Here is a 15,924-nt window from a genome sequence, read left to right as displayed (position 1 = left end):
GTCGCCGCACCTGCTCCCGTAGACCCTAAGTGGTCTCTACTGCAAGACATGCAGTCTAAACTTACGTCTCTGATGCAGGACTTTCGTGCGGAGAAGGTTGCTGCCGTACCAGCTAGTGCAGTTCCTAGCCTACAACCCTCCACGCGATCGGTTGTGCGTCCTGTGGACGCTGAGGTAACCTTCTCACGCACACCAGTTGAGAGAGTTCCTCCACCCATGCGTTCCAGTTTGATCTGCCAGCCGCATGTTGACGTTAAGCGACGCACGGAGGTTGCCGTTGACGTTCCTGATGTTCAACAACTGTCAGAGTTGCTTTGTTTTGACGCGGTGCGTCAACCTCCGCAACCCAGTGTGGTTTCCACTGCGCACCCACATCAGTCTAGACAGTCTGGAGTAGACGCTGTGCGTCCCCGCGCTACCATGGTTGTTGCCAGCTCACAGACTGGGCAGCAGTTCCATGACGTTGCGTCCGGCTCAGTCACACATGCACCAGTGCGACCGGACTCAGCGAACCAGCCGTTACCCACTCCGTTGCCGTTTCCTCATCAGTTGACGGATGAGGAACTTTCTGATGATGATGTTGCTGCACACATAGATGAACCACAATCGGAATTGGACGAGCCTAAGTCTACTCAACCCTCTTTGGACTTTAGAAAAGTTTTGGCCATTTTCAAAGAGCTGTTTCCTGACCAGTTTGTTTCTGTGGCTCCTCGTTCTCCGCCTTCAGAGTTTGTTTTAGGCATGCCGTCTACCACTCCTGCCTTTACTAGACTCGTCCTCGCACGCTCGTCCAAGAGAGCTTTGCGGGTGATAGGAGAATGGTTGCAGTCCAAGAAGAGTTTAGGGAAGACAGCCTTTGCTTTTCCCCCTGCTAGACTCTCTTCTAGATCGAGCGTATGGTATGCCACGGGAGAAGTTCTCGGCTTGGGAGTTCCTGCCTCTGCCCAGGGCGACTTCTCAAGTCTTGTAGACTCTCCCCGCCGCCTTGCCATGAGACGCTCAAAGATATGTTGGTCATCTTCGGACCTGGACCACCTTTTGAAAGGAATCTTTAGGGCATTCGAAGTTTTTAACTTCTTAGACTGGTGTCTAGGAGCCCTTAGCAGGAAGATCTCTTCGACTGATAAAGAGACTTCCTTGCTCATTATGTCCTGCATGGACAAGGCCGTACGTGATGGGTCTAATGAGCTTGCTGCATCATTTGTGTCCGGAGTCCTAAAAAAGCGAGAAAATCTCTGCTCATTCCTTTCTGCTGGAGTTACACCGTGCCAGAGATCTGAGCTTCTCTTTGCTCCTCTTTCCAAGTGCCTTTTTCCAGAAGTCCTGATTAAGGAAATAGCCGCTTCGTTAGTGCAGAAGGACACTCACGATCTTGTTGCGTCCTCAGCTCGCAAAGCTCCCTCTTTGCCTACCTTGTCAGCTAGACCAAGGATGGACACTCCAGCATCTCGTTTCATTCCGCCCTTTCGTGGCAGAGCCTCCAGCAGAGGAGGTGCTCGTGCCGAAGGGAAACGAGGGAAGAAGAAAGGATCCAAGTCCTACAAGGGCAGAGTCTGACTGCCCGCATCTTCAGACAGCAGTGGGAGCCAGACTCAAGAACTTCTGGCAGACCTGGGAGAAGAGAGGCGCAGATGCACAATCTGTGAAGTTGCTCAGAGAGGGGTACAAGATCCCTTTTGTACGGAAACCCCCTCTAGCAACGTCTCCCATCGATCTCTCTCCCAGGTACAGAGAGGAGGACAAGAGACGAGCCTTGAAACGGGAAGTGTCTCTTTTACTAGAGAAGGGAGCGGTGGTCAAAGTCTCGGACCTTCAATCTCCGGGATTCTACAACCGCCTCTTCTTGGTTTCAAAGAAGACAGGATGGTGGAGGCCGGTGCTAGACGTCAGTGCTCTGAATGTCTTTGTCACAAAGCAGACGTTCTCCATGGAGACCACAAAGTCAGTCTTAGCAGCGGTCAGAAGGGAAGACTGGATGGTCTCATTAGATCTAAGGGACGCCTACTTCCACGTCCCCATCCACCCGGACTCCCAACCTTTTCTGAGATTCGTTTTCGAAAAGGTGGTCTACCAGTTTCAGGCCCTGTGCTTTGGCCTAAGCACAGCTCCTCTCGTGTTTACGAGGCTGATGAGGAATGTAGCCAAATTCCTCCATTTATCGGACATCCGAGCCTCCCTTTATTTGGACGACTGGCTTCTCAGAGCCTCTTCCAGTCGTCGCTGTCTGAAGGATCTAAAGTGGACTCTAGATCTGACCAAGGAATTGGGTCTCCTTGTCAATATGGAAAAGTCGCAACTGGTCCCATCCCAAACTATTGTGTATTTAGGGATGGAGATTCACAGTCTAGCTTTTCGGGCTTTTCCGTCGGCCCCCAGAATAAGCCAAGCCCAGTTATGCATCCAGAACATGCTGAAGAAGGAACACTGCTCAGTCAGGCAGTGGATGGGTCTGGTAGGGACGCTATCATCCCTGGAACTTTTTGTGTCATTAGGAAGACTACACCTCCGTCCTCTTCAATACCATCTATCTTTTCACTGGAAAAAGGACAAGACGCTAGAAGCGGTCTCGATCCCCATTTCCGAAAAGATGAAGTCTTGTCTGACTTGGTGGAAGGACAGTATCAACCTCAGACTCCCTGGCTGTTCAGACTCCCAACCACGTTCTCTTCTCGGACGCATCGGACGTAGGCTGGGGCGCGACATTAGACGGTCGGGAATGTTCAGGACTGTGGAACTCGAGTCAAAGGATCATGCATATCAACTGCAAGGAGCTGCTGGCAGTACATCTGGCCTTGAAAAGCTTCAAGTCTCTCCTTCGAGGCAAAGTGGTGGAAGTGAACTCGGACAACACCACTGCCTTGGCGTACATCTCCAAGCAAGGAGGGACCCACTCACTGACGCTGTACGAGATCGCAAGGGACCTGCTCATCTGGTCAAAAGGTCAAGACATAACACTAGTAACGAGGTTCATCCAAGGCAACTTGAATGTCATGGCAGATTGTCTCAGTCGGAAAGGGCAAGTAATTCCAACAGAATGGACCCTCCACAAGGATGTATGCAAGAGACTTTGGGCCACTTGGGGCCAACCAACCATAGATCTCTTTGCAACCTCGATGACCAAGAGGCTCCCAATATATTGCTCACCAGTCCCAGACCCAGCAGCAATACATATAGATGCCTTTCTCCTAGATTGGTCACATCTAGATCTATACGCATTCCCACCGTTCAAGATTGTCAACAAGGTGCTGCAGAAGTTCGCCTCTCACGAAGGGACAAGGTTGACGCTAGTTGCTCCCCTCTGGCCCGCGAGAGAATGGTTCACCGAGGTACTTCGATGGCTAGTAGACGTTCCCAGAAGTCTTCCTCTAAGGGTGGACCTTCTACGTCAGCCACACGTAAAGAAGGTACACCAAAGCCTCCACGCTCTTCGTCTGACTGCCTTCAGACTATCGAAAGACTCTCGAGAGCTAGAGGCTTTTCGAAGGAGGCAGCCAGTGCGATTGCTAGAGCAAGGAGAGCATCCACCCTTAGAGTCTACCAATCGAAGTGGGAAATCTTCCGAAACTGGTGCAAGTCAGTCCCTGTATCCTCGACCAGTACCTCTGTAGCTCAAATAGCTGACTTTCTCTTATACCTGAGAAAAGGACGATCCATTTCAGCTCCCACTATCAAGGGCTACAGAAGCATGTTGGCATCGGTCTTCCGGCATAGAGGCTTAGATCTTTCCAACAATAAAGATCTTCAGGACCTCCTTAAGTCTTTTGAGACCACGAAGGAGCGTCGTTTGGTTACACCTGGTTGGGTTACACCTGGTTGGAATTTAGACGTGGTACTAAGATTCCTCATGTCAGACAGGTTTGAGCCGCTACAATCAGCCTCCCTGAAAGATCTCACTTTAAAGACACTTTTCCTGGTATGCTTAGCCACAGCTAAAAGTCAGTGAGATTCATGCCTTCAGCAAGAACATCGGATTTTCGTCAGAAAAAGCTACATGTTCGCTACAACTTGGTTTTCTAGCCAAAAATGAGCTGCCTTCTCGACCTTGGCCGAAATCGTTCGATATTCCCAGCTTATCGAATATGGTAGGCAATGAACTAGAAAGAGTCTTATGCCCTGTGAGAGCTCTTAAGTTCTATTTAAAGCGAACTAAACCTTTACGAGGCCAATCTGAAGCTTTATGGTGTTCAGTTAAGAAACCATCTTTGCCTATGTCAAAGAATGCTTTATCCTACTTTATCAGACTGTTAATACGAGAAGCTCATTCACATCTGAGTGAGGAAGACCAAGCATTGCTTAAGGTGAGGACACACGAAGTTAGAGCTGTCGCAACTTCCGTGGCCTTTAAGCAAAATAGATCTCTGCGAAGTATAATGGACGCAACCTATTGGAGAAGCAAGTCAGTGTTTGCATCTTTTTATCTAAAGGATGTCCAGTCTCTTTACGAGGACTGCTACACACTGGGACCATTCGTAGCAGCGAGTGCAGTAGTGGGTGAGGGCTCAACCACTACAATTCCCTAATTCCATACCCTTTTAATCTTTCTCTTGAAATGTTTTTATTGTTGTTTTTTGGGTTGTCCGGAAGGCTAAGAAGCCTTTCGCATCCTGGTTGATTTGGCGGGTGGTCAAAGTCATTTCTTGAGAGCGCCTAGATTAGGGGTTTGATGAGGTCCTGTTGTATGGGTTGCAACCCTTGATACTTCAGATCCTAGGGGTCGATCAGCATCCTAAGAGGATCGCGAGGCTCCGTAAGGAAGACGTACTTAAAAGGCAGAGTAATTGTTCAAGTCGACTTCCTTACCAGGTACCTATTTATTTTGTTTTTGTTATTTTGATAACTTCTAAAATGAAATAAAAAACTCTTAGCTCATAAAAGTGTAAACATATATTACTGGTCTCTACCCACCATCCTGGGTGTGAATCAGCTATATAATCACCGGCTAAGTTAAATATTGAATAATGTTATTTTGATATTAAAATAAATTTTTGAATATACTTACCCGGTGATTATAAATTTAATGACCCTCCCTTCCTCCCCAATAGAGACGCAGTGGGACGAGGAGAAAATTGAGTCTTTGTTTACATTGAGAACTGGGTATCTGGTCGACAGATGGCGCTATTGGGCACACCCGCAACCTGTGTAGCGATCGCTGGCGAGTTTTTACCGTAGAGTTGTCTGTCGAGCAACAGAGTTGCAGCTATATAATCACCGGGTAAGTATATTCAAAAATTTATTTTATAATCAGAATAACATTTTATGTACACTGTACAAGTAGTACAGTATTATTCACAGTTGGACTGGTTTGTCAGGATTCAGAATCACTCACAAGAACAGGTGTAATTTTTTCGTAAGTTTATGAGCCTTTAATTGTCTCCCACATATGTAGTTCTTGTGTATTTGAAAAGCAATAGTTTATAAACCTGCTTCTGAACCTATCGGAAATTCGAAAGCAAATTTTGTTTTATTCATGCACACCAGTTCTTTAGAAGTAAAGGAACTCTGTCAGCTGATTGCCTGAAATCACTTTGCTCTCCAGATGTAAGTGGAGCTGCATAAGTGCTATTGTTAATATTAAAAGAGAAGAGTTTAACCAGCCTAATGAGTCAAGCTCGACTCTTACAAAGGTGGCATGATTAAATTCAGGAGATAAAAACACTTATATTTAAACTAATAGAATATAAAGTAAATACATAGAAAATATAGGATGAAAATTTATTTTTATATAAAGCTAATAATAAGATTTAAAATAAATTCACAGTATATGAAATATAGAATAAAAATAAAAGTCTGTGGTAAACAGAAATTTAAATCTCATTTATAAAACCTATGTTTCTTAAAAAAATTAAAATAATAAAAAACAGAAATTCTCTGAGTCAGATAAAATATCCCAAAAACATTTCCTTCCAAAACGTAAATATATCTCTCTATTAGAAAACTTTGCAATTGCTAAAAATATGATGTATGGTTAAAAAAATAAAAGTGTCACACACTGCACCTGGGAACTGCTTTATGAGGTGTACATATTAGAAAATCCATGAGTCAGTTTAGAATGACCTATACTTAACCTTGCTAAAATTACTCAAGTTCTTCTTTCTATGTGATTTGACAATTCCCATAGAGAAACAATTGTATCAGTTTATTAGTGTCAGAGTCATTACTCCACTGAGTTTGCTATTTTATTGTTGTGAATATTTTTATGATGGTTTCATAATCATTCCCGGGTAGTTTACTATCTTGTTTTGGTAAATTTATTGATGATTTAGCAGCAGCATCTGCATTTCCATTTCCAAAAACCCCAAAATGAACAGGAATCCAACATACTTCTATATTTACCCCTCGTGAATAAAATCCATCAAAGAGCTCTTTAATTTTCAATACCAATTGGTTCTTGAGTGTGTAACCCTTTAAGGCTTCTATGGCACTTCCAGAATCAGTATAAATTATAAACTTATGGTTTTCCCTATCTTCAATTGTTTTAATTATGTCAATTGCTAATACAGTGACAAATAGTTCAGATGTATATACTGATGCTTCACTGGGTAATGAGAGCTGAATGAGTTTGTCTGGGGAGACTGCAGCGCAGCCATCACCCATTGAAGATTTAGAGCCATCAGTGTAAATACCCTAATTTTACCATTGTGGAGGCAGTTTTTAAATTTGATGTTAGTTTGATCCATGAAGGCTAGCAAAGTATTTTTATATGATTAGAACAAGAATTATTTTAAAAATACTCCAATTTTCTAATGTGTGTTGCAGATTTCATGAATAAAGCCTTGATTTCTTGATTATGTAGTATCTTAAGAAGTATTGATTGTTCTGTATGTAATAACAGGTGTTCCTGCAACCTCCTTACTAGTTACTGTTGGTCGTGTGCCTTTTGTTGGATTTCTATGTGCTCGTGAGGGCACTGCTCCACCTTTCGTTGCTGATGTTGCCTTACATTATGCAAACAAATTGAAAGACGCCTTAGTTTCAGCAGCTAGGTATGTATGCTTGCAAAGAAAATGTTTTACAGTATTTTACTGAAAACATTAATGTTGCTTCATTTTCATGCCAAATGTTGGATTTTTGTAAACAACCGAGTCCTATAATCATTTGAGATTTTAACATTTGGCATCATTGTTAGAAAAGGCTAATCATGTTTACAGTTAGATGATTAACTACTCAACTGATTTGGCTGGTATATTTTAATGTAAACTAACATATTTTATGAATGTGTTTGATAATTAGAGATGGGATGTTAAATACAATAGGATTTACTCTTCTCTTTTGCATCTTATGAATTTCTATGAAATGTTAATCAAGCTTAATGGGTTATTTGAAAATACCAATGAGTACAAAATATCAGGTACTGTAGCTGGTTCACAAGAAATTATCATATTATTAAGCCTATTTTTATAAACTTGAGTTTAAGTTTAATTTGTACTTTAAATATATCTATTATACTATTATTTTATACAGTAATGTAAAATTTATAAATCATTTCATAATGAAGATGTTTGTGAAACATAGATATTGAGATTTTACTTAGTAAAATATCATTTATCTTGTCATCCCTTAATTTTTTTTTCTTTTTAAATATGTTACTGTTAGATGAGTTAACAATTTAATCTTCTTTTCAGTGGTTGGCTATTTGGGAAAAGTAAAGGTAAAGATCCCGAAAAATCAAATCATAAACCAAAAATTGAGCCAGCAACTCCTTTACCTTGCCGGTAAGTGTTTGTGTTTTCTGTTACATTATAATTTTGATACAGTGTCAAGGGTGTAAAGTTGATATGTATAGGTTTAGTGAGAAAGTGCTATTACCTTGCAAATGACTTAATACCAATGAGGGTAAAAATTAAGCTTTGAATCATTAATTAGAAATGAGCGTTAAAAGCTAGATGGTTTTTAAGCCAGTTTCTGCTTTTTTTGGCTGTTTTACCCCTGTAAGTCATTTTGTTATTAGCTCTCGCTCTTTTCTATTATGAATTATGCATTGGCATGTGGTGTTTCGTGTAAGTCGTAATGAGTTATGAATTAATTTTAAAGCAAGTGGATTTTGGAAATATTTAATGCCTTTTAGTTATTGGTTTGCTTTTATGTATGTTTAATTGTAGATCACTAATCAACTGGTTATAGTGGGATGTGGGTATGTCAAAACCTGAGAGAATAAACTGCAAAAGGATGCCAAAAGTTGGTCGAATAAATTTTGCAAGGAGCACATACTAGTCTAAATTTAGCACTTTGCTGCAGTAGAGGGGCTTGAGTGTCTCAATGATGGGCTGGGCAATGGCGGTGGGGTAGTTTATCCACCCTGGCAGGCTCAACCATACCGCTAAGGCCAGTTCTGAGAGACCAGACCAAGACTGGACCCCTATAGGCCTTCTCCTTTATTTAAGATAGGCAAAGGCTAGGAGAAGGAAAACTCCAAAATCAAACCAAACAAGACCCCAACGGCGGAGCTTCCCAGCGCCGGCGGAAGAGGGCAATGCCTGTCGGGCAGGCAACAAGGCGGGCCTTGACATAACAAGAACCCGGCAGCCCGATGCAACCAACATCGGAGAAGCCGCCTGTCTCATATGTCTTGAGCTGCGGTGAAAACGGTGTAGGCCAAGTGTGTGTGCGTGGCCGTTGCAAAGCCACGACCACCCAAAACAATATACCCAGCTACTGGCATTCTGTCGTTTCCTCCACCCTTCTTCATCTCTTTAGATAGGAGGCTGATGGCTAACGACAGAACCCAATACTCGAACACGAGTGGGCGCCGACGATTTGAAAATATTTAAATAAGGGTTGATCCAAAATGCTGCAGTTACTGCAGTTGGAGGCATGGGAGTAACCTACACATGCATGTTCATACTTATTTTCATAAATTAAGATTGGTATGGTATTGTAACATAGTAGCTTGGTATGGTATTGTAACATAGTAGCTTCTTTACTTAATACCAGTACAAGATTCAAAAGTAGGGCCACATTAACATGGACAGTTATCATTTTCAATGATAATGAATAAATGATACGAATATGCAACCATTCCACATAATTTTCAAGATACATGTAGGTACTGCAGTGAGGATTGCAAGCAGAGACTTTGTCGTCTTGGCTTGGACAAGGCACTTCTAGACAGTATAAAAATGTCTTTGCATTAGATTTTTTCGGGAGGTGGTTAAATCAAAGTTATTTTTATAACCTTCAAGTGCCATGAAGTATAGATGACATCTTTCTGAATCTGAGTAACACTAGCATGTAAAAGTTACTTGATAGGCCATTCTGTGTCATAATTCATTCAACAAAAAAACATATATAAAAATTATACTGTACACTAATTTTCCAAGAAATGTTAATTATGAAAATATAAAAGAAAGAACTGAATAATTGTGTTCGGTCTTTTACTGGTAAATGAAGATATAAAGCGAGACAAAATTAATCCCTTAACCATATGTCAATTGTAGACAGACTTGTACTGTATACTATGACAAGTAAATTTGTGAACCATGGAACTTACGATTACTGTACATTTTCTGGTGCTTGAAATGAATATGACAAATTGATAGTAACAGGTATGAGAACAGTCAGTTATCCTTTGTGTAATTTTCCCAGGTCATCAGTACCAGATAAGAGACGCACTGGATTATCAGTAACTTTAGCTGCTGGTCGTAGATTGGCTGCAGTCACAGATGATTATGGACGAGTAACTCTTATTGATGTGAATAGAGGCATCTGTCTCCGTATGTGGAAGGGTAAGTACATCCCGTGTTTTTCAAGCTAATGCATTACATGTAGTATTGGATCTTTAGGTAGTCTAATCGTTGGTAATTTCATATACAGTAAAAGACCGTGAAGTAGATACAGAAATCTATGGTACATTTTTTCATTATTTTGAAAGAATTTTATATTACTTATTCACGTTAAGAATTTAAGCTTTTTATAAACCCTCTTAACAGTCTTATAAACCTGTTATGCACTCTTAAAAATGTTTAAGCCAAAACTTATATTTACTGTAGACACATTCTTACATATATATACATCAAAATATATGTTAAGATATGTATTGCTTAGTCAAGCGATGCTGTTGACCAAAGTATATTTACATTTACTGTGGTAAAAAAGTAGAGCTGTATTCAAAATAAACAGAATTTTTATGAAAAAGATATTCTACTTAACTGTATCCATTAATAATGATTGTGATGTTCACATATTTGTATTTTATTATAAAATGAAAACATAACAAATGTAAAACTTTTCTATTTTGTTTATATTCATAAAATGGTCAAGACAACTGTTTGTGCTTTCCAAATCAGCCGATTAAAGCAAATTACCTAAGGATTTTTTTTTACTTTTGCTTTTAGAGTGCTTGATTGATTTTGGGTTTTCTGGCATTGTCATATCGAAGGTCATTGACACTGATATCATTTGTTATAAATAAACTATAAAAGAAAATTCCCTTTAAAATAATAAAATCAAACATCAGCTTAAAACTGAATACAGTAGTTTTCAGAAGACCAGGTGTGAAATAAATCTAAAATGCTGCTAGTATCATACAAGAATCTTAAAAAGGATGAACCTGCTATCCCCACCTTGAACAGATGTCTACTGTATTTCTTAAGTACCAAAGAGGAGGGGCATTTGATCAGTAAATGCCTCGCTGTCAGGGACACACACACGTTCATTTTATTATGACTTGGATTGGCCAGTCATCAAATACTCATGTGACAAATGAGTGTGCCCAATGCAAAACCGTTATTATTTGAACTATCATTTTTATTTCACCGTATAAAATTATGTAGTTTTAGTGAGGATGCTTTTCTCATATTTTATTTACTGTCACTTTTGATGGCATGTCAAAGTTTAGGGGTGTTTCATCCCTGTCACCGATGCACTCGATGTACGTACTGTAATTTTATAATCTTAAGCTTTGTGGTGCTTAATTACAAAGCTTATGAAATTACTGTATTTACTTTTTCTTCCTATTCCCTAGGTAGTGTTTCAACAATTTGGTTTACCTTTTCATAAACAAAAAAATGTATACTAATGTATTTTTACATCAATTATATTCTGCTTGACGTTATTTATAACAACTATGGTAAACGTCATTTTTCAATATTAAACTTACCCGATAATCATGTAGCTGTCAACTCCGTTGCCCGACAGAATTCTACGGAAGGGATACGCCAGCGATCGCTATACAAGAGGGGGGTGTACTCACAAGCGCCACCTGTGGCCAGGTACTGCAGTACTTCTTGTTGACACCACTTCAATTTTTCCTCTGTCGTGCTTCCGGCAAGACGTTCATGGATACGCTTATAATTTTGGAGTCTTGTTCACGGTTTTTGGTGAAGTATTGCTCTAAGATTTCAGCTTTCGCTATTCAGGAAGTTTTATTATTAGCTTAGCTAGCTTTTGGAATTAATTTGATTAATTATGGTGACGAAGAGAGTATGAACTCTCTTTCACCTTTAAATGGCCGACCCTTCCCTTAGACGGAAGTGTTGGTGTCTAAGAGAGCCTAGACTCTCTTTCTTAATTTTGCTTAACAAAAGTTATAGATTTATTTTATATCTCTCCGCCTTTTATAGGCCTCTTCGATTAACTTCCTTTTTTATAAAATTATTAAAATTAATTTTTATATTTGTTTATATTCGACCTTTCCTAATAGTAGGCGGTCTTTTCTTGTACCGAAGTTAATTAACATTGAGCCCGTCATTTCGGTTTTACCTGTTAACATATTATGCTATTTTAATGTTTTTGAAAGAATTTCTTTGATAGTCTCGTACTGTTTCAAAGTTGAACTAACGTTTTGTTTTGTCTCTGCAGTTGTTGACGTTCAGAACGTTCAACTTGCGCTCTATCGTTACGATAGAGAGAGAATTTTCACGGTGTCACGTTGCAGTAAGAGTAAACCGTTTATAACGTTTTGTTCATTCTTTCTTAGCTTAATGGTTTTAATTCTAATAAAGGAACTTTTTATTTGGGAAATCTTTCAGTTTTTTTCCTTTAACAATAATATGTTTTAACGAGTATATATGATTGGGCTCTTCTCTCAGGTTCTAAGTCTAGAGAGAGAGAGAGAGAGAGATAGAGACGGAGGGAGAGAGAGCTGGATAAACGTTTCGTTCAAGCGAGTAACGTTGTTATCGTTTTTGCTCTTCTCCCTAGTCTCTTTAGGGGAAGAAGGTAAACGTTTCTAGAGTTTATTCTTGTTCTCAAGCTTTATGCGGTGAGAGATTTTAAACGTAGTTTATTTGATCTAGTGTTTAGTCTCTTTCCAGCCACTGAATTATTTATCTTTCATTAGATTTTTCTGTTACATTGTAATTCTGTTTTCGCAATTACTAACTTTTAAAGAAGGATAGAATTGCGTGTTTCAGGTACAAACCACTTAAAGTTTCGAGTTCAGTGAAATAAGTGCAAACAGAAATTCAAAAGTGATAAGTGATTAGCGCAAAGTGTGTCAGTGTTGTGCGTGAGGGTACTTCTTGCGTGCCAGTCGTCCTCCCAGTCCGGGACCTCTTGCAAGCTCCCAAGCCCAGGGGAGAAGCAATGTCGAAGGGCAAAAGGGTTCGGCAGGCCTTGATCGGCGCACAGAAGTATCCTCGGTGGTTGCGGGCGTGTCTTACAGAGACCGTCACTCCCACCCGCAGACGATTGAGCCCTTATTTTACTCGTCTGCAGAAGAAATTTCGGGGAGATAACGCTGGACTCAGGTCTCAAGACCTCTTAAACGTAAAGTCCAGACCTCTAGAGTTCAACAACCCGGATGCAGTCATTGGGTTAGCTCTGACTCTCCGCAGTCATCAGGTGACTGCACACCTCCTAAGAGAGGTAAGGTGATGCCGCAACAGACCTCATCTTCTGTTAAGGCTTTGCCTCAGCAGACCTTAGCGTCTGCCGACCCCAAGATGACTTTGCTGCAGTCCATGCAGTCACAGCTTGCGGTCTTAATGCGTGAGTGTCAGGCTGAGAAGGTTACACCTCCTCCTGCGATCGCTCCGCCTCACCGCAGTCCAGTCTGCCAGGCGTACGATGTTGAGGTTCCTCAGGATACCTTACCGCGTACTGAGTTGCCAGTTACCAGCGGTGTGCAGCAACCTCCGCCTTCCTTAAGGCAACCTCAGCAATGGGAGCAGGAATCTTATGCCTTACTTCCTCCGCTTCCGCTTGCGGTTCCACCAGCGAGGCAACAATCTCTTGAGGTACGACAACCTCTTCCATCAATGAGGCAGCCACCTCAGCACTCGCTGCAGCGACCTCAACCCTCCTCAAGGCGAGAGCCTCAACTCCTTAGGCTAGCACCTCAGGAACCTCAACTCGCGAGACAAGAACTGCGTTCTGCGCAGCCGCTACCTCAACTCTCGCAGCTCACACCTCAGGAACCTTAACTCGTTCCTCAGGAACCTGCTACTGCGCATCCGCAACCCTTACAGCAAGCGCAACTCTTGAGGCAGCAACCTCATGCTATGAGTCAGCCACCTCAACGCATGCATCTGCCACTTTCTCCTCAACTTGAGCCTCTTCCCATTCAACTTGGAAATAACAAATGAAAATAATAACACCTCATTACTTTCATAACTTGCATTTGTAATCATATACATGTATGCCTACACAAACATTATGATAATGGAGGTTATTTGTATTACTTATATAAAAATATATATGTATTCCTTGCAATATATTTTTAACAATATCGCAAAATATGGCAAAAATATCTTCAAAACAAAAATGAATCATGAGTTATGAATGTAAGGTAAATATTATGTTGATATTAAAACCCCATGCAAGCATGCATGAAGTAATGCAGTGTTGCCAACAGGGCGAGTTTCCCTTTCCTGAGGTGAAGTAGATTATAGTACATTTAGTGTCGCTTAATTCTACGATTATCATGCCGGCTATCAAATTCATCAACAAAACAGTCTAAATCAATTCCCTCGGCACGTGCACTTTCAATGGACGGTAATGCGATATTACTCACTCTAGCACTGGTCATGGAATTTCTGAGAAATGTTACACGCCATGCAACACGCTCTGCTTACCTTACAGCATGCTCTACATACAGCATGCTCTGCATACAGCATGCTCTGCATACAGCATGCTCTGCATACAACATGCTCTGCATACCTTACCGCATGCTTCTCAGTCACACATCTTTGGTTGTTGCCAACTCACTAGACTGTCAAGCAGTTTCATAACGTTGCCTTCTAGTCTGCTGCTTTTGCACCAGTGAAACCCTCACTGAGAGAACTTAACTTTTCTCGGATATGGTCCCTGTAGATGAGAAAGTGCTTTTCTCCCTCCTTCTGATATTCCCTTGAGGACTCTGTCATTTGGAGAGGAGCCTTTAGCTGCGTAGCCTCCTATGGACTTTTATTTAAGCATAACATGCTCCCAGGGAAGGTAATGGTTCCACTTCAGTCGCTAACCCCGTCTGTTACCACACCTGCTCCCATAGACCTTGAGCTGTGTTGCAAGACATGCAGTCCAAGCTTAGTCCTTGTTAGAGGATTTTTTTGTTTACGGAGTCAGTGTGTCACTGGGAAGACGTTCAACAACCAGCAGAAGTGACTTGTTGTGACGCAGTGCGGCAACCTCAGCAACCCGATAAGGAGTTGTCTGTACGACCCAGACAGTCTAGACAGCTTCGGGTTGTCACTGTACTTCCTCGCTTCCCCATGGTTGACAGTTCACAGACTGTGCAGCAGTACCATGATCTTGTGTCCGGCTCCGTCAGACGACTGGCTTTTAAGAGCTCCCACAAGTCGTCGCTGTCTGGAGATTCTCAGATGGACTATGGATCTGACCAAGGAACTGGGCCTCCTGGTCAATTTTGAGGAGTCTCAGCTCGTCCCATCCCAGACCATTGTCTCCCTGGGTATGGATCTTCAGAGTCGAGCTTTTCGGGCTTTTCCGTCGGCCCCAAGGATCTTCCAAGCCCTAGAATGCATCCAGAGCATGCTGAGAAGGAACCGATGCTCAGTCAGGTAGTGGATGAGTCTAACAGGGACACTTTCATCGCTGGCCCTGTTCATCGTGTTAGGGAGACTCCACCTCCCCCCCTTCAGTATCATCTAGCTGCTCACTGGATAAAGGACATGACGCTAGAGACGGTCTCAGTTCCTGTTTCCGAAGAGAGGAGGTCTTCTCTCGCGTGGTGTAAGAACAGCTTTCTTCTCAAGGAAGTCTACCTTTGGCTGTTCAGAAACCCGACCGCCTTCTCCTCTCGGACGCATCAGACACGGGCTGGGGTGCGACTTTGGACGGACAGGAATGCTCGGGAACATGGAATCAGGAACAAAGGACACTTCACATCAATTGCAAGGAGTTGTTGGCGGTTCTTCTGGCCTTGATAAACTTCAAGTCCCTCCAGCTTAACAAAGTGGTGGAGGTGGACTCTGACAACACCACAGCCCTGGCTTACATCTTCAAGCAGGGAGGGACTCTTTCGTGAAGTTGTTCTAGATCGCAAGGGACCTCCTCATCTGGTCTAAAGATCGAAAGCTCACGCTGGTAACGAGGTTCATTCAGGGCGGTATGAATGTCATGGCAGATCACCTCAGCCGGAAGGGTCAGGTCATCCCCACAGAGTGGACCCTTCACAAGAATGTTTGCAGCAGACTTTGGGCCCTGTGGGGTCAGCCAACCATAGATCTGTTCGCTACCTCGATAACCTAGAGACTCCTGTTGTATTGTTCTCCGATTCCAGACCCAGCAGCAGTTCACGTGGATGCTTTTCTGCTGGATTGGTTCCATCTCGACCTGTATGCATTCCCGCCGTTCAAGATTGTCAACAGGGTACTTCAGAAGTTCTCCTCTCGCAAAGGGACACGGCTGACGTTGGTTGGCTCCGCTCTGGCCCGCGAGAGAATGGTTCTTAGAGGTACTGCAATGGCTGGTCGACATTCCCAGGGCTCTTCCTCTAGGAGTGAACCTTCTACGTCTACCTCACGT

At 42.1% G+C, this 15,924-nt stretch overlaps 1 protein-coding gene across 1 annotated transcript in view; it reads left to right on the top strand.

Annotated features, from left to right (window-relative positions):
* LOC137638786 (rab3 GTPase-activating protein non-catalytic subunit-like) overlaps positions 1 to 15,924 on the top strand; it is a 157,921-nt gene that overhangs the window by 62,073 nt on the left and 79,924 nt on the right. Inside the window, exons 8-10 of the mRNA XM_068371154.1 lie at positions 6,833 to 6,983; positions 7,623 to 7,712; positions 9,583 to 9,722. Of these exons, the coding sequence (XP_068227255.1) occupies positions 6,833 to 6,983; positions 7,623 to 7,712; positions 9,583 to 9,722 (381 nt within the window). The remainder of the gene's footprint in view (positions 1 to 6,832; positions 6,984 to 7,622; positions 7,713 to 9,582; positions 9,723 to 15,924) is intronic.

Source organism: Palaemon carinicauda, chromosome 3 (genome assembly GCF_036898095.1).
Source record: "Palaemon carinicauda isolate YSFRI2023 chromosome 3, ASM3689809v2, whole genome shotgun sequence".
Lineage (NCBI taxonomy): Eukaryota > Metazoa > Arthropoda > Malacostraca > Decapoda > Palaemonidae > Palaemon > Palaemon carinicauda.
This window is presented reverse-complemented; position numbering and strand designations above follow the sequence as displayed.